The sequence below is a fragment of the Triplophysa dalaica genome, chromosome 5, assembly GCF_015846415.1.
Source record: "Triplophysa dalaica isolate WHDGS20190420 chromosome 5, ASM1584641v1, whole genome shotgun sequence".
NCBI lineage: Eukaryota > Metazoa > Chordata > Actinopteri > Cypriniformes > Nemacheilidae > Triplophysa > Triplophysa dalaica.
Genome location: NC_079546.1, coordinates 7,027,447 through 7,047,658, shown reverse-complemented (window position 1 = coordinate 7,047,658; position 20,212 = coordinate 7,027,447). Strand labels below are relative to the sequence as shown.

The 20,212-nt window shown below is 38.5% G+C and overlaps 1 protein-coding gene across 4 annotated transcripts in view; it reads left to right on the top strand.

Moving 5' to 3' along the window:
- chchd3a (coiled-coil-helix-coiled-coil-helix domain containing 3a) overlaps positions 1-8,859 on the top strand; it is a 53,313-nt gene extending 44,454 nt beyond the window's left edge. For all 4 annotated transcript variants that reach the window (XM_056749356.1, XM_056749355.1, XM_056749354.1 and 1 more), the window contains 2 exons: positions 2,314-2,449; positions 8,140-8,859. In XM_056749356.1, the coding sequence (XP_056605334.1) occupies positions 2,314-2,449; positions 8,140-8,163 (160 nt within the window). In that variant the 3' untranslated portion in view covers positions 8,164-8,859. The remainder of the gene's footprint in view (positions 1-2,313; positions 2,450-8,139) is intronic.
- The last annotated feature ends 11,353 nt before the right edge of the window (positions 8,860-20,212 follow it).

The window sequence follows — 20,212 nt, the reverse complement described above, 5'->3', positions numbered from 1 at the left end:
ATTTCTATCATCATTATTGCCCTTTGGCTTTAAGGGTAGGGTTGAATCGACTGGGGATTAGATCATGGTTTAAGGATTGGGGATTCGGGTTGGAATAACAATTTCAGGCAGGGTGTTTGGACTAGGGGTTGAAGATGAAGGTTAAAAAAAAGAATATTGCTCTCAAGCAGCCATTGCTTTGCTCTTAAGAACTCTAGATATAGATAGCGCTGAGAGTATGATTGGTTGTTAGATACTCAGTTTCGTTCACCTTCATATCTGACCTCTTTTCCATCCAAAACCTCTCTTCTTTCCAAATTCTCCTGTCCTTCCATTCCAGCAGGTAATAAGATGGCGTGAGCTTGTATCAAAGCCCGTGGCTTCTTAGTGGAAATGATGGATCCCGTTTTAAAACCGATGGAAATGAGCGTTCGTCATTTTTCTTCATAGAAGCTTCATTTGTTTTGATTTCTGCCTGCCTGTCACACAGCCCGTCAGCTTCTAAATGAACATACATGTGGGTTTTTTAGAAGTGCACGCTTAACCTCTTAACCTCACTGGACCGGGAGTGCTCGTAAATGATGACAGATAGTCACATGTTGTCTATTAAAACCGGGATCCCGCTTCAGCTAGGACGACCGTAAAACATGATGTTAAATACACAGCGCTGGCGGGGCGATAGTTCATTAGTCTTGATTTGAAAGAATTAAGACTGTTTGAGAGATGTGGTGGTATTTTAATAAGCGAAATACAGCACTATGGGGCGTCTTTGTGTCTTTTGTCTAGGCTCTGTGATCCTGTGCTCGGCGGAGAGCCGTTTGTCCATTCGCTACTGCACCTGAACAGTTCTGTCCCGTGAATCCCCCACAGACCGGCACACCTGTATGAAGTCCTTCATATGCTAGTGTAGGGTGAAAAGAAAGGTCCGAGGATAATTTCTCTCTGTCAATTTTTGCTTTTTCTTTACAGCCTCTCTGTTTTATTAGAACCGTTCCTGCTTAAATGCATTTTCCCTCTGTATGTGTGTGAGGTTGTCTTTGTTAAAATCAGGGCCCATAACTGACCTCTTTTCCACATCTGGCAGGTTTCAGCAATGTTAAGAACATTTTACTAGTCAGAAATATTTCTTACAGGCCATGACTTCATGTTAATTCAGTCGGAAATGTCATTTTGTAAAGAATCATTGTATTTACAAATTTGCGTGTTTGTTGTTTTACACAAAAACGTATTGATTTTGAAAACTTTTCTACCCGTTTTCAAAGGTTTTCTTTTTCAGGCACTCAAAACGCTGTTGTTGTGTAAATGAAACATTTGAAAACATATATTTTTTTTACATTTTTACATCTATAAGGATGAACTAGTCTCCATCATGAATACAAGAATATAAATTATAATTTTGTTGTTCCTATTTTTATTAAGTTTTGAATACAAGGAACATTCCACATATGTTTTCCACATTTAGTTTTGTACATTTGTCGAAAATAATATTCTGAATATTCTTTTGATGGTGAATTTGTCACGGAGGTAAATCTGCGTGCGAGTCTCTTTTCTTTAAAAAGCATTTTCTATTTGATTTCCTTGTGTATTTATGTCTGCTTACGTCTGACTGCAAGCATCGCAGGGCCATTCTCATGTTGCTTTTTTAATTTTTCACTGTTTCTAAAAAATTTTTTCAATTTCAATTATTAAGTGAATTAATGACTACTAGTTTTTTTCTTTAAGTGGTAATTTTAGGCTTTGTTTAGACACAAGACATTCTTTTTAATCATCCATATGATTTTAAGATACTTTAAGTGTCCTATTTAGGTGTATTATTTGTATGCCATTCATAGGCTAAAAGTAGGTCTTTAATACCTTAACTTTAACATTTGCTCAACCACTGATTCTGGGCTGGAGCATCCCATTTATCCAACTAATGGCTCAGAAAACAGTAAGTTTACTTCAAATACAGAAGAAACATATGCCTTTTTCCGTCTCTCTCGTGATAAAGCATCTCATATCTAAGTGACTCTCTCAGCCCTCCGTGTCACATTCATCCGAGCGCCTACACGGTTGAAGGTCTCTTCAGCATTAGACCTACATTGTGTTTCAATGCGTAATTATCCTGCAAAGTCATTTATGTACAGATCAATTCCATTATTGATTTGCGATTGATCTGATGTTTACTTGTGAAAACACAGCAAGAACATCATTTAACAGCTCTTTGTCACTGCCACTGGATTAGTTTATTAAAAATGCAAAATGTAATTGTGATGGATGGCCACATGAATGTACTGAATTTATCTGCACTTTGACTTTTTCCTCTTGCTTATTTTGTCTCTGTCTCTCTCTCAGGCGATATGAAATTAGTCCGGTGTGCAGCGACCTTCAGGGTGAGATTTTGAAGTGCTACAGGGAAAACGCTGGAAAGACTTTGCAGTGTTCCAACATAGCCTCACTTTACCTGCAGTGTGTCAACAATGCTAGACAGGTGAGTGTGTGTATATGCATTCCTACTTTCCTTCCTAGTAGAAATGAATTAGTTGAATTAACTTACAAATAGAGTGTGTGTGTGTGCCCTGCGATGGGTTGGCACTCCATCCAGGGTGTATCCTGCCTTGATGCCCGATGACTCCTGAGATAGGCGCAGGCTCCCCGTGACCCGAGGTAGTTCGGATAAGCGGTAGAGAATGGAATGGAATGGAACTTACAAATAGTAGTAAGCAAATTGTTAAATACATTTTTGTGTTAAAACAAGTCTGAGTCTACGCAGATACTAACTTTTATTGTTCCAAATGACAACAAATAAACAATAACTTTTTTTTATCTATTTAATAAATGTGAATGGGTATTAAGATTGTCAAGGCTGTTCCATAAAATAAACTTCTTTGGAAAAACGTAGGGGGACCAAATGTCTTTTTTTATTTATTTGGAATATAGCCATAAAACTATAATCGCGATTAATCGCATCCAGAGTCAAAATTTATGTTTAAATAATATATGTGCACCATGCATATTATTTTGGATTTATTAAAACACAGACATGCATGCGTATATTTTAGAGAAATATCAAATATAGTAATTAATAAACATGTATATATAATTAAGATTATTGGCTTAATAATATATAAATACATGTGAATATTTCCTAAATTTACATGTATGTGATTATAAATAAAAAATTTGCACACTTCACAGACATATATTATAACTAGGGCTGTTAATGCGTTAATGCATGTAATACAATTTGTCTGATTAACGCATTAAACAACATCCTTTTTTTCCGTCTTCGTTGTCTAGCGTTACATTATATAATCACGCTCTTCTTCATATAAATGCCTTTTAAATATTTAGGCGCAATTTGAAATGGTTGTATTGGCACGTCCCCATTATAGATTGACAGCTTCTGGCTTTGGAACAGAGCTCAACGCAGCGCGACAAGGATGCGTCTGTTTAGGCTGCGTCAGAATCTGTCAGACAGCCCACCAGTATTAAATTCTCTTTCGTGCTTGAATGAAGAAAAACACACAAGATTATGCCAGAGAGCACATTTTGTCGAGTATTTTCGCAAGCAGAGCCTTTAACAAGTTAAATAAAGTTTTAAATTAATGCATAAGTAGTGAAAATAGGAGAGACCTGCTAAGAGCCGCAGCTCTTAAAAGGGTGGCATTCTTAAACGTGCTGTCACTAATGTTAATCGAAGTACGAAAGAGAAGAAGAAATCAATGTGATTTTGTAGCGTTTATGAGGATTGTACTGTATTTCATGTATTTAGCAGTAAAGACTGTAAAGTTTTTGAAAACGTTATTTATTTTCTGTAGATTTCCTAGCTGTTAGACAATAGGAAATACACACTTAGATCAGTTATTATTATGGGTGCGATTAGTAGAAAAAACGATATATTTAATAAAGACATCACGTGCAAAGCCAACAATATCAGAATGCTGAATTTTATTCATAAATAATTCAGTTAAAGAAATGTGTTGTTTCTACATCCATTTGACGATAAAATGGGAAGTTATTAAAATGTGAAAGTATATTCAAAAGCATAAAGCCTGTGTGTGATTAGTTGGTTATTTTTTTAATCGATTGACAGCACTAAAAATAACATGTTATACAAAATATATGTATTCATTCTAGTGTGTATTAGAATTTGCATGTTTGTATGTGCGTGTTGTACCTTTTCTCCAAAAGTCCATTATATAAATTAGCTTTCACAGCTCCGCTTCAGCCCACAGTATCAAGACCCAGCCCACCAGCCCCGCCATATCTTCCCATCCCTGTAATAACACACGCTCTTCCTACCTGACCCAGACCTCTATTTGCAAATCAAAACTTTCTCTCACTCTCCGCTCGGCTACGGGCACCACTAAGTTCACTGTAAATTGTAGGCTCAGACGAAAGAGTCATTTCCATAATACCAGCTGACAGCTGCTGTTCTTGGTCCTAAGTGAGTGTTAAATGAAGTAAGAGGGAACAAGGGTTGTGTCATTTAAATACGCCGTCCCACAATCCCCGCCGCAACGTCCCTGCTCCCCATCCGGAAATAGGCAAAATTTCGAAAATCTCCTCGCCACACTCCAGCAATTCCAGACAAACACAATTTATATTCAGATGGGGCTTTCCATTAGATTTTTACAGCGGCACAGTTTCGGGAGCGAGGGCGAAAGAGAAGAATATTGCTCTCTGGGGTATAAGTATTAAAGCTCTGCTGTGAATTCTCCGCCACTTAGGCAATACATCATGTAAATAAAGATATGTTTTATTCATTCTTATCGTGCGCCAAAGTTACATGTAACTTATTTAGCATTTCTAATGTTGCTGCATTTGTGTGTGTTTATATGCACGTTCATGCATGCTGTAGGACTGTACTAACTCTTAATGTTTTGTAAATTTAATATGGATTCGACGTGAGGTATTTTATGGTTTTATTTACTGTGCTGTGAGGAACAGGACTTACCTGTGTGACTAATAAAAGTTTATTACACAACAGCAAAATAACAGAACCACTTAACCATGTTGTATATGTGTTCGAATTGTGGGAGATCTTCACAAAATAAATTTAGGCTACATAAATATGTATGTATTTATATTTTTCCTTTTTTTAATCACTGAAGTACTACTTTAGAAGAACTCACTCCTCATACTGTGGTTGGTCTTTTTCTCTAAGTCACATATATTTTTACGCACATTTTAGTTTTACAGACCAATACTGTGTAACATTTTTAGGAATAAATAAGTCATAATATACATCCAGATGGTTGTTATCGCTTTGTAATCCCCGATTGGGGGGCAGGACCCCGACACAAAGCGACTTTAAGCCAAGACACCAAGTTTAAACAATGCAAACATGCAATTTGGTTTAATCAGTTTGGTCAAGATGAATCGCCGCGAGTAAATGTTGCAGCTGACCAATCAGAGTCGAGTATTCTAGAGAGCTGTATAATAAGCCTTTTCAAATACTATTAATACCAAATTATCTTTGTAAATGGGTAAAATGTTAATAGGTTTTCTCTGTCCGAGTTAACTAGTTTGAATCTTTTTGAATCGAGTCATTTGTTTATGAATCAGTCAACACCATTCACAATAGATGTTTGTTGCTGCAGAAATAAAATAATAGCATCGTGTTTCCATTTACTTTTAAATGGATGGTTCACCTAAAAATCCTGTCATCATTTACTCACTCTCTTGTCATTTAAACCTGTATGACTTTCTTACAAAACATAAAGAAGATGTTTTGAAGAATGTTGGTAATCAGACAACAGCTGGTCCCATTCACTTCTATTGTATGGACACAAAGTCAATGCAAGTCAATTGTTTGGTTACCAACATTCTTTCAAATATCTTCTTTTGTCTTCTGTTTACGATGAAAAAAATCATTTAAGATTTGAAATCACAAAGGGTGTATAAATGATGACTGAGTTTTCACTTTTGGGTGAACTATCACTTTAAATGTTGTGATGCGACACCCCAGTGAAGAACCGCTGTCCTTTGACATTGACTGAGGTCTCCAGATGTTTGTCTCTTCTGTTTAATCAATTGACCACCAGAACTACAATGGCTTTGACCTGCCACATCCTCTTGAGAATTTTCATCAGTTCCATGTGCTTTCCAACACTGCCACATCTATCAGCCCTACGGTTTTTCACTGTTTGTCTACATTTACGATCATCATTTGTCCTCCAGCCCTGGCTTGTCTGTCTGGGTCAGAAAGTCCCGCAGGATCTTATCCTTGTGCTTTACAAAGAAGGAAGACTGGATCAAGCCACCATGTATAATTTGTATGAACACCTCTTATTGAAGCTATCTAGATAGAATGGATCTAATCAGTGGTCACCATAGCTAAAGAGGAAAGAAGAATGAGTTCCCTCGATACACAATCACCGGTGGGAAGGGTAATGACAGTGATCGGTCATGGCTGAGGCTTTGTGAACATAATTACTCCATGGTTTATCTATCCTGGACTGATAATATTTGGCTGTGACCTTCTCGTTCTTCCATCACTTTGGGAAGCAGTAACCGCTGTACAACCTCAAGCCGATAGTGCCCTGAGCGTGGAGATAAAGCGTTCACCCTCTTCCTCTCAAAGCACCAATACTACTTTATCACCAGCGATCTCGCTCTTTCTAATTCTTACCACGCGGTCAAGTGTTCTTCACCCTCTCTCATTTTTCTCCACTGTCTTCCTACTTAGGATGAGCGGTAGAGTTTGGGACTGGTGCATGTGTTTGTGCCAAGGCATTTTGCTGGAGGAGAATACATTTGAGATTTGAGTGTATGAAAGAGATGAAAAATGTGTGAGTTCATTGTGTTGGTCCGGACATATTTTCTAGGTTCTGTTCTTGTACAGAATTTGTCTCTGTTCTGTTGTGTCATGTGTGGTCGGGAGAATTCAGGGTTATAAATGAATACATCAATATAATAAATTCAGTGAGGCAGCAAGGTTAACAAACAGTTCACCTTTATGTCCCATTTACCATTAAGCCTTCATTTTACATCATATATTAGCACCAAGCAACATCGTCAATGTCCTTCTAAAACCTTGTCTGTCCAAATGAGCTTAGATGGTTAAATGTTTAGAAAACCCAGTGACAAACATAATGGGGAACTAAAAATAATGATTTATGGGGAAAAATATCAAGAAATATGGAGATATTGTCAGAAGGACAGCAGCAATATGCTATGTATGTCTATGCAAAACATGTACTCAAAAGAACATAACACCCTCTGTTTCTCTTTTTTGTTGCTTTTTTTACTTTATCAGTGTGATACGAAACTTGATGTGGATACTTGCTACGTGAGTCATGGAGATAAAAAATCAAAGCACACTTTTTTGAGAGGGGTTTGGTCTTTGGTTAAAAAAAACTAGTATTGGAAATGAGTGGGAAACAAAAAAAGTGTTAAAAAATGTGTGGTTCTTTTAAAAGTCAAAATACCAAAATAGGAAATGCATGGAAAACAGAAACGAATATTATATTTAATGAAAAATGTTCATAATTACTGTCATGAAAATGATTTTAAAACATGACATTTTTTAGAAATCCGAAATATTAAAGTATAAAATATAATTGGACAAAGATATTTACATCTTGTATAAGATCGATTTAAGGTGTCCGTTATTTGACCCAGACTATCAATCTGACCTCTAAATGAGGGTTAAAATATTCTCTAAATAAGATACAGTAAATAGACTTCTTCTGCAACCTCATTTGTGTTTCTGGTGACCCCAAACAAGGTCACAACTGCAGATTTTTTGACCTCTATTATTTACTCATGACTCAATATGAGTTCAAATGAGGACAAATACTCCGTATACATCTCAAGGACAAAGATGTCTTCTTCCATAATGGCCGTCTTTCCCCTCTTTGCATTCTCTTCCATACTCTCTCTCTTTCTCCCTGCCTCACCCCTCCTCCAGAGATTCTATTTCCTGTTATCGGGTGAAGTAGCCTGTGAGAGATGCGTATTGACAGGAATAAAGAACCATATGTTTACGTTCAGGCATGTGTTGGGGCTATTTGCGTCCTCTGTGGTTTACCGTGTGGTTTGCTTTTCACCTATCTATCTCTTCTTTGGTTCTCTCACAAACATACTCTCGTGCAATTCATTCTGAGCTATCTCCTCTTGTAGTTGTATGCAGGTCTATTTTGTTCCTAACGCATATTTTCTCTCTCTTTCTAGGAGAAGTTAAGGACTGGAGGTTAAGTTTTCCGAGCAGGAAGCGAGGGAGACCTGTGTGTATCCGTGATCTCACCGTTTCTCGACTGTTGCCAAGGAAAGACACCATCCTGAGACGCACTTGATTCACAAGAGCAGTACAATGAGACACACCCTAAGACCTTTCTCTTTTCCACTACCCTTTCCCTCCACTTTTACCTTCCCTCCTGCTGTTTCTCCTTTCTCCAGAAAAGGAGAAAATGGGCACAAATGGACAGAACAGAATGGGCACCGTGCAGTCCAGCCAAATAAGCATTGGGGATTTTAGGTGGAACCGAATGTTCTAGACACTGAACCAAAAAGCAACATCTCATCACGGTTTAACTAGGCTGATACACAATGCGAGAAACTGTAAAAGTGGGTCACTCTAGCCCGATCTTGACCCAACCACAACCATCTCAGAACTCCAAGCCAGTGGGTTTGAAATCAAAGTTGGGTCTAGATTTGGTCAGTTTGCCTTTGAACACCGACGTATTCTCACTCACCATTTTTGCCTCTACCCTGGTAGCCAATCACAATTCTCCACCACACTCCTCATTGCACTTGACACATCTTCAAGCTGTTCATTGTGTTTTTGTGCGTAACGTTCATAATCCACTTGATTTGTTTTGTGTTGTCGTTCACACGAGGCGTTCGGTCCGAGCCTCTGATCTGCTTTGAAGAATTAAACTATGAAACCCTGAACCACTTCTGCCCGTGTCCTTTTATTGTCTTGTTTAAAAAGATGCATGTTTTTAATGCATTGATGCTGTTCGTACTCATAGTAGATTAGGGTTTCATGAAAAGCATTTTTAATGCACAAAGATAAATGAAGAGAGAGAGAGAGAGAGCAGATGCTGCCAAGAATGAGAGTGTTTGAGAGTAAAAGCACGTTTGCATCCTAAAGCGTAGCCTCTCTCTCTCTCTCTCTTATATCTCTTTCCTCTCTTTCATTCTTTGCGCCATTTTAAATTTATCCGTCAGGCTGTGCAGTGTCGCTCCAGTAGTTCTTGAGAGGAGTGAAAATGCCTCTTCACTTTCAGACTAAAATCCCTTTTACGCGCACACGCGCTTTTCTAAAGTTGCCAGCCATGAGAACTCTTCACCATGCCAGAACATTCCCCGTGCACTGATGGTTCAGAAACACAAACATACAATCTTCTTCATCTCTTGACTCCAGACGGCATGCAGAATGCATCATGCGATGACTCAACTGATAAGATAAACCCATCGGCATTGTGTATATGGAAATCAGAGACTTGTTAACTGTGGCACGTTATAGAAGTAAAATGGGTTGTAATTGCTGTCCGTGGAACACTGTCCTATTTTGGTACATATGTCCTATAAACTCTATATTTGAATGTTGTTTATATCTTGTGTTTTCAAAACCCGAACCATGTGGAAATAATCATTCAACACCACAACTGCGTATTTTCCTCCTTAAAACAGCAGTTAACCAAAGCCAATCTCAAAAAAACGTTTTCTACGCCACAAATATGTTAACTATATATGTTAATAAATATGTTGACTGAGTGGATCAGGTAGTATGAGCTGCTGTGATTTGAGTGGAGGCGGAGACTAATTTGCATATTCATGAATCCCTGTATAAGCTACTAACTCAGATGGAAAGTTACCTTCCAGGAATTTAAAAACATGAAGAATTTATTTAAAAATCGATCTTTATTTATGTAAACGTGTGATTTTCATGATCAAATATGATTTTTAATGGAGACAATTCTTTCCGTCTTTTTTTGGTTTTTCCACTGACATCACGCCCACAGATTCTACTCATCTCTCAAAAGTCCAGGTTTTCTCCATCATTGCCTCTCAGCAATCAGAAGTTAATCTTCATTCTGTAAAGAGTATTCCTCTCAGGGCAGATCTACCTCTCATCTCCTCTCAGAGCAGCTACGGCAGGAAACTCCTAAGTCCTCTCAACTTTATCGGCTCTTTTCTTCTCTTTCTGATAGCTTGTCTTATTGTTCCTGTTTGTGCGGTGTGTGAATGTTTCTGCCGGCTGTAATCGAAGAGTTTCTCACAGGGGGATTATGGAATTCTCTCTCAGGTTCTCTAATTCCTTCCAAACCAACGCTTGGCATTATGGGAATGACAACAGCTGAAGCGCCATTGCTGTTAACTTGTATAACCTTAAAGACTCAATGTAGTGGTTTGACATACACGTTCTTTTCTGTGTAAAAGCTGCTATATATAAAAAAAAGAAATAAAATGTGTTATTGAACAACTTCATTAAAAAGAATCTGTGTTTAATACTGTTATGAGTTGTTCCAAATCTGTATACATTTCTTTGTTCAGAGGAACCCTGAGAAAGATATTCGGAAGAATGCTTGCAACCAAACGGTTCTTGGCCACCATTGACTACAATAGTAAGAAACTGCAATACTACAATAGTAAGAGACTACAATAGTGCTTTCCCACATTCTTCGAAATATCTTCTTTTGTGTTCAATAGAACAAAGAAATTTATAAAGCAATTTTTCCTATTATGGTTGTCAATGGTAGCCATTAACTGTTTGGTTAAAGCATTCTACCAAATATCTTTCTCTGAGTATATCATAACAAAGTTTTTTTACAGATTTGGAACAACTTGAAAAAATTGTCTGTAGGGTGTGAGTGAGTGAGTGAGTGAATGAGTGAGTGAGTGAGTGTGTGTGCCCTGCGATGGGTTGGCACTCCATCCAGGGTGTATCCTGCCTTGATGCCCGATGACTCCTGAGATAGGCACAGGCTCCCCGTGACCCGAGGTAGTTCGGATAAGCGGTAGAAAATGGATGGATGGATGGATGGATGGAACAACTTGAGTAAATGAAGATTTTTGGGTGAACTGTTCCTTTGAGTGAAACCCGGTGCATTTCTTTGACTAATAAGAGGTTAGGAGGTGGGACTTGTTGGCATGTTCTGGTATAAAATACTCCTCCTGTTTGATATACCTGCAGCACACCGGTCCTCTCAGTTCATTATTTTAATGGGAAGGCAGATGGCACTCTTGTCTATGGGCTCTGTAGTCTGATGGCTCTATTCATTAACACGCTATATCCTCAAACACTCTCTCCAAATAATTGATAAACTGCAGACTTTCTCTATCTTCCTCCTCTATCTCTATGCTCCACAATGTCTATATACCAAAGAGCCGCTAGCTAAGACGCCAACTACGAATAATTATTCATTTGGATCAACAGTTGAAAAATAAGGGTTTCATCCTCTGAGCTACACTGTATATGATAGCGATTCTGGTCATTTGTCTCCAGAAACGTTTAGGAGGTCCTTTGCTTTTCCATTTGCCCAAAAGGTGATTTTAATTGCCCTGTTAAATATGGCTGAAACTTTCAATTTGATTGTTGCTAATGTAATTCTGCCCAAAATGGGGCATGTCGGATTAATTGAATTTGGCTAAATAATGCATAAATTGAAGTATCGTTCACTTGGCGCAGGTAGAAGGAGAGAGAGAACATAAGTGGGTTTGAGAGATCTTGTTTAATAAAAAACGTGATTTGTGATAACCAGAGGCAAGTGAATTTTACATTTTTCTGCCTTTACAGGTAAGAAAACAGGAGCTGTTTTCACAGCTGTTTTGAAAATGTTGGTCTGTATACAGCATCGCAGTGGGTAGCCCCGCCCACTGTAAAATATAAGTTTTATGAAAGTAACTTGTGAAGCCAATTTTTTTTTACAGATATTTTACATTTAACAAATATGTTCTGATCATCTTCTATGGTGCTGATATTTCACAAGTCGGGATAGACATAATTTCTAACACTAGATACAAATAAAGATGCTACAAGAGGATTTTTTTGCAGCGATGTCATATAAGAATTTTTCATATTTTGTGGAATATGTGGAACTTTTTTCCACTACAGAGAATCTTGTTCAACTGAAAAATGTGTTCACTTTTAAGGTTCTAAGGAACCATATAGACATATTTTAGGACCCTTTATTATTATGATACAGTATATGATGGCAACAACATCCTGGTGGACACATTTTTGAAGTTAAGGAACTCTGCTTTGCTCCACCACGTGTTTATAATGTTATAAAATGTATTAAACATGTTTATAATGTTAAAAAACGTATTAAACGTATGTGTTTTATGTGTGTGTGCATGTGAGATCTGGCAATCCAATTCTGTAAAAAACTAATTTTTCCTATTATTTTCTTTTTACAGATTTTCCACGTAAAACCATTTACAGTTTTTTTTACAGAATTTTTATGTATTTTTTTAAATACGGACAACAAACGTAAAATTACAGAAAAAGACCTAAAAAATGTTTTTTAGGGATGATTTTTTACAGTGAAGTTTACACCAAGTATGCATATTTCTTCCTGAGATGAGGAACACGATAATGTAGTTCAGTGCTGCTGTCTTGGCGAGAGGCAGGGACGGGAGGCTGACCTTGTAGGCTGAAGGTATGCGAGTGCGTGACCTCAGGGTGCATGTTTGTGGGAGATGAAAGAGAAATGTAAGTGTCCTAGATCATCTTAATAGATACACACAGACAATTCTGGGACTGTACACACCTGCCATCGAAAGCTTTGCCCTGGTATGTTTGAACTTTTTGTTTGAAAAGTTTTCGAGGTATAAATATCAAGAGGAAGAAAGCAGCATATTTGTGCAACTTGACACATGGCTTGTCTATAAATGATCCACAGGTGCACAAGCATTAAACTACACATACACTATTTTCACTCTATATAGACTCTCTTTCTCTGCAAGGATGTAGTGAACATAAATCTATCCATGTGCGAACACTCAATCCCTTTTACCGAGGAACTGGAAAACTGGTTTTCCCTTTGAGGGGATTTGAATTATTTCCCCTGCTTGTGTATCAGCTCCAGTCGCTCTGTCTGGATGTACTGCTGCTTCTCTGTTCATCCCTCCCTCTGTGGAACAGTAAAATGTCTTCAGTCGCTTTTACAAGGCAGTAATGTTCTCTCCCGCCCTAATCCTGCTCTCGTCTGTTTTATTTGTGTGGTGTGGGGAGGGCAGGAATATATGTCCAAGCTTATGAGCGTCAGACACAGACTGGCTGTTGGGAGCTCTTGGACTTGTGAGCTGTATACCGTATGCGTATATAACATTTTAATATAAACAGACTTCTAGTTAAATATCTTTCAAATTATTTGTATTAGTTCATCTATTTAAACAGACTGGATGCTTATGACTGTTGGGTTGTGATTTTTTTTTTCTTTTTGTGTCTCTCTCACCTTCAAACCCATGCAAAACACTTATGGACTGAAGAATATATTGTCTGATTCAACAAATGCCAAGTGTACGTCTCTCGAGAATCGTTCACGCCTTTCCCTCTGCCGCACGCACATTATCGTCGGTATATGGCTGCTTCCCCGTCCTCTTTTATTGGTTTGTGTCTCCGGCTTGGGGGATTCCACCAGGGGATTGTGTGTAGAAAAATAAGCCTGTCTCCATCCCGACTCGCCTGCAAAGCTGTGTAATTTCAGTTAGACGTGTTAAAGCTCTTTCAGGTCCTCCTGCAAAGAGCTCTGGGATTCGCAGAATCTTTCCCTTTATGGCACGTCCACACACACCTGCTTTCATACGTGTGCATATCGTAGCTCAGGGGCGATAACACCCTGCGTCCTTGTGGACTGACCTGTGCGCACAAACATAAACGCTACATATTTGTCAAACTCTGATGGAGTGGATAAATATATATACTGCACACGTATCTATTTTCTATATACATTTGCTGATAAATTAGGATGTTTGTTTATTTTAAGTTTATTTATAGCTGCAGGAAAGGCAATGTATATAAACATCCAGCACTTTCTTGGTTATTTTCTTTTACATTTATTCATTTGGCAGACGCTTTTATCCAAAGCGACTTACAAGTAGGAGAACATTTTGTCAACACCCTGAACTTTACCGTTAGTTTACAAGTAGTTTAGTTTAGTTAGCTGCTGATATTGCTTCATCATTTATAGATTTATAAACTACTAGCTTTGCAGATTTTTTGGATCTGTTCTTTCTGTTAGACCAATCTGACTTAGTGCAAAGTGTCACTTTGCTTTTCAGAGATGCTGTTGTCTAATGAATAACATAACACAAAATGCTTCGTCTTTATCTTTCCTAGCCGATGCTGTGAGGTCATGCTGGTTATTGATTCACGTGTTCTAAAAGTTGCCTGTTTTGCTATTGTTTGGGCTACTAGTTGATGCATGTTATGTGATGTCACTTTTAACACTGTAATTTAATGCATGTTTACCTTAATAATGTAACAAAAACAAAATGCTTTCCATGGTGACCTTGACCCTTAGTTGGGACTGTTTCAGGACTTTTTTTCCGGACTATTTTCAGCTGCTCATCTACAATCCTATGCCGACGTATCTTCAAGTCTGCCTCTATTCTTCTCCAAAAATACCACTTTTTGAAATTCCAAAGAAAAAAATTCAAGCTCTGTCCTACCACTTATTTCTTGTTGAGTTTCCTTTTTCACATTAGGGAAATGAAATGAGTTGTGTTGTTCGTCTCAATCACTCTTTTTGATTTCATTATATACCATCCCTTTCCTTTTTGAAAGCTTTCTATGTATTTTATTTCTAAATTTTATTGATGAATTATCCGTATTGAGGTCCTCTGATCTCAGATATGCTTGAGATTCTCTCATAGGTTTAAATATACAAGGATACTTTTCAGAAGATGCCAAAGTCGCTTGGCACTGGATGGTTAATGTCAAGTTCCTAATAGACAAATCTCTCACAAATGTAATTAAATCTTAAAGATATTCATTAACATTATGATTGGGTTATAAATGTCCTGTTGTTTGTATTCTGTTCAAATGTTTGTGCAGGAAGTTAGACCACCCTTGTTTTCCAAAGTGGTCCAAAAATGAATGTACACAATATGGGCCCGGTTTCATAGACAAGGCGTAGCCTAGGCCCGGACTATGCCTTTGTTCATTTAGGCTATATAAGTTCGAAAAAACATTACTGATGTGCATCTTGAGACAAAACAATGGCACTGACGTATTTTAAGATTTGTCATGGCAAGTTATTTTCAGTGGAGCTCAAAATTCATTTTAGTCTGGGACTACTCTTAAGCCTTGTCTGGAAATTGGGCATGATGTTTTATTAACAAAGTTCGGGAGGTGCAGATAACTAACCCGGCAGGCTTTCCATGACCAATCTCACAAATCAGATAACTAACCCGGCTAGTTTCCTATTACCAATCTCACCAATCATCCTTTTAGCTCTGGGGAGGTAAAAATCCTACAAATAGACAAGAGGCGTTACCATCATTCTCTCTACATTTTCGCAGCATCCCTCCTCCACCCCAACTCCTCACCATCAGCCGTTTTCACAGCAGTCTAACACGGAGTAACGACCCAAGTCCGGGCACATACCGGGCCCGAGGCCCTCTCCCAGGACAAGGGGCGGGCGCTCCGAGAAACTACCAAGCTCGGAGCCCTCTACCTGGGAAAGCACGCCAAATACGCATATAATCTGTCCCTTATACTTATTATCTGCGAGGTGAACTTGTGAAACACATTGCGTTCTGAAATCACACATGTGCAGGATGGGTTAAAAACAAAATCATGAGCACTGTGTTTGTGTGATGTGACGATACCACTCATCAACCCCCAACCCACCGGCTGTTTTGTTTCCTTATTCCATTTCCTTTTTTCACAGTGGACATCTTCATAGACAAAAGAAGCCCATTGGAGGCTGTGGAGGGTCCTCAAGTGAAGCAATCTTAAAAGAGAGTCCAATCAGACCCAGGCAGCCCTAATGCCTGATGGCTTAATTACCTGTTCCTGTAATCCTAATCATACTTAAATATTTATAAGGGGGAAATCTTTTGTTTAGACTTGACCTTTCTCAGGGGCTCATTAGCATCCGCTTATTACCTTGTTTTTTCCACTCTTTTACGGCCCTCGGGCTGTTATTGATTTTGATTACGAAAACTGACGCCGCGCCAAACGTGGGTTCATTCAAGAACGTCATGACATTTGCTTATCTGCGTCCGCTGCAAAAAGAATTCGCCAATGGGACGTTCCGTGTGCGCGTGTCTGTTTATAGGTCCCAGGAGACTGTCCACAGCTTATCTGTAGCGTGCACCATTGTCTTTAATCGACCACGAATGAAGCAGATTCACATCCGCCAAGAGTCAACGGCTTCTTGTGTACTCAGCATTTTGAGTGACCGGGATGATTGGATTTTGCTGTTCAGTGCGAATTACCATCCAACACGCCCCATTCACGACGTTCCCGCACGAAGCCTCTTCCCTCAGGCTATCCCAATGCCCTCAATCACAAAAACAGAAAAGGTCTTTCATGTAAAAATGAAGTGGATAGCATTCCCTCCGGCAAACTGAGAGGCAGAAACGCCGCTTCCTCTCTCACCTCCAGAGTGCTGATGTTTTATTGGCGGGCCGTGTGTCTGTGTGTCTGGTCTCAAGCGTTTCTCGCTCGGAAAACATTTATGGCGTTAGATGTGCAAAACACAATGCGTGCGTTATGCAAATACACTCAAAGTCATTTTGACGTTTTCTGGCATGACAGTAATATTAAACATTATTATGTCTCATAACTGCTCTGCTCTGTGACACTACCCTCCCTAAATAAAACCATACAATTTTATTTTAAAATGATTTCAAATAATACATAAATAAGTGAAAAATGAATGAAATCCAATAACTCCAGCATTGCACCCTTGCCGGTCATTTGTACCATAAGGACCCATCATGTCTCTCCTTACTGACCTGCTCGATTTCACAATAACCATCACCGCAGTGACCCGCAGCAGTCGATATACTGTACCGACAAATATCTCTCTCTGTATTATATCTGTATCATCACCACACGATGACAAATCAAGGCAATAAAGGCTGGCAGCTAAAATCTGCCATAGTATCCGTAGGGTCCCTGAGGAGAATCTAGCGGTTTCTGTGAATAGGATCATCTGTCGGGGTTATAGACAGAATGTTATGCTTATTTATTTCTCATTCAAGCGCTACTGTAGAATGCAGGCCAATTTCAGTGTGCAGTGACCCTCTTCATAACCTCTCGTGTGTGTGTGTGTCTCATAATGAAACTCAATTGCTCTTAGTTTACTTTTACCACATGCTAAAGGATGGCGTCCATAATGTTTGCCAGAAACCACCATCACAAAGACAATAAAGAGCCATTTTGCACCCAACGTAATTCTAATCCTTCTCCCTCCAGCTGCATTTCAGCTCCAGAGATCATTGTGGCAGAAACAGGCCGTGGAAGTCGTCTGACTGGCAGGCGTCATTATCAAGCGTGTTCCTTTGGACACGCAAGTCCAGACTGAGAAAGAGGTGAGAGGGGGCCATGTTCAGTGAGCGTGTAATGAAGCCCGGTTTGGATCAGGGTCACTGACTCGAGCGCCATTTATTTCTGCAAGGAGTCCGGTGTATGCGCTTTAAATCGCTGCCGACGGAATTGTTGAAAGCAAGGTGACGACAAAGTGAGAAGACGGACTGTAAAAATACTTAGATATGGTATTTCAAGCAGTGTCTTATAATATGACACTTCTACCATTTGATTCCTCTATAATTGCTATTAGATTTGAAATGCTTATAAATCCCATCTTGCTTTAAATCTATTGACGTCAACAGGTTTGTGTGAAGGTTATGTTTGGGCGATGAATATTATCTTAGTATCTTTCTGTCTGTGAGAGCTTCTTGCTTATATCTTTTCTCACATCTGTGTGTGTATGTTGCTAATTGTAATTGGGGGTCTTTGAAACAGACTGTGCCCCTGTCTCTGTTCATGCCATCAGGACAGGAGCAGTCATCCATACAGCACATTGTCTAGATTTTATTTATTTTGCCACCAACGGTCTCTGAATTTCTCGGAGCAGCCTGCTGGACAGCTGCAGCATATGAAGCTACGTTACACTCATTAGCATGAACAAGGGATGAGACCCTAGACACACACACACAGTACACGGCTAATGCCCGCCCTCTGTCTCCGGTATGGCTGTGCATATGCATATGTGCAGTTCTATATGCGTATACTTACACAATACCGGTCAAAGGGACACACCAATAGTGAGTAAAATTGTATTGTTACTGTATAATATAGAACTCAAACACAAACTTATGCAAATTGTCAACATCAGACTGAAAGCTTATATCTCCAAAACAGCATCTTTACAGGAAAATAAAAGACACATTTCAAGTTGTTAAACTTGACAATTATTATAGGTTGGTTTATTGGTTAAATATTAGCCAAACCCCCAGACGAACATGAAGGGTGACCTATAGTAACTGTTTATGAAAAAAGTCAAACTCATGGAGGTACAAGGTTTCGGTGAAATTGAACTATGGGAATTCTATAGTGGCCAATAAATGTTAATAAATCAAAACTATCTTAAATTATAGCTTTATTAAAATAGTCACTGTGTCTAGGTTACAACAAAAGAATTTTTTTATAAATGTGGGTCACACTTCAGTATAGGGGGCAATTCTCGCTATTAACAAACCATTAACTACAACTTTTTCCCCAATAAACTCTTAACTTGTTGCTTATTAATAGTTAGTAAGGTAGTTGTTAGGTTTAGGTATTGGGTAGGATTAGGGATGTAGAATAAGTTCATGGAGAATTTATGCTTTATAAGTATTAATAAACAGCCATTATGCCAATAATAGGCATGCTAATATCATCTTCAGATATCTGTTTTCTTACGCATTAAAATTTCACAAAATAAACCATTTGTTCCAGAACCTTTCACTTGGATATCAATACATTTCAGTATGAAGTTGTGAGTGAAAGTGATGACAATTGTATCAATGCAGTATAACAGTACCATGGTACTTAGATATTTACCATACAGCACTAAAGTATATAAACACAATAATTTTTTATAAACCTAAAATCAGGTTATAAGAAAAAATAAAAGCTGTCCTAAAACCCATCTATCTCATCATGGTGAATGTATTGGGCTGTGCAGTTGCAAGTTGACTTTCATATGTTTGCATGCAAACTTATGGTCTCAGGTCCTGTGTGTGTGAAGGGGGGATTTTTATTTGATTTAATGCCTACAAGTCAGACTGCTTAGATTGAAGAGAGAGACATCACTCAACATTTCAACGCACAGAAATGAAGGACGATTAAGGTCTGATTACGGAGCATTAGAAAGTGTCAAATTGCATCAGTCAAATGTATGAGACTACTGCTCTGATGGTTCAAATAAGGACAGAAGGGGAGGGGAGAGGAGAGGAAAAGGATACGAAACATTACACTTCATAATACACTTCAAAAACGTTTGTTATCTACCTATATAAATATATATAACCAGCAATATTCACCATCATTATATTCATTCAGTCCATCTTAAAAATATATTAAACGCAAATATAGTTATACATATCAGGTTCATTTAGCAGAAGATTCATTAAGAGCAGAACAAACAACAAAACAGCATAAGCACCTTTCACTGACTAATGTTGCTTTAAGGATGAAAGTTTATCTTAGAAAAGTAAGTGAAAAGTAGATCAAAACTAGAGAAAATCTGCGAGGTGAGCAAGGGTACAAAAGCAATAAAAAGCGAGTGGAGAAAGAGATGGTTAAAGGATAAAAGGGAACTATGGGGCAGAAAAGTGAGATATGAAAGACTTGACGAGTTGAGAGAGGAGACGCAGGGCTGTGTGTTAGTTCCTCTTCATTTGCTCTCTGTATGTGGCGTAGAGGTCAAGCTGAGAGCTGGGACTTGGGCCATGAAGGAGAGAGCAAAGACAGCCTTAGGCGAGAATACGCACATACACACCCTGTATACACTAATGCTCTTTATGCATATGCCTCTATCACGTATACACACACTCTCAGTTAAGAATAATGCATGCTTTAATGGACAGAAGTATCTCCTAATCACTTTGCATGCTGCTACTGAATTGCATTTACATTTAAATCATGACAGAATCCAAATTTATATAACTTGCATGCATGAAATAAATCAGCATTTTAAATATACAGTATGTTACTCCATTATCTGAGCCCTGTTTACCCTCGCCTCAGTAATCATTGAATAGAATCAGCAGATGGAGGCAGAAAGGCCGCGTTGTT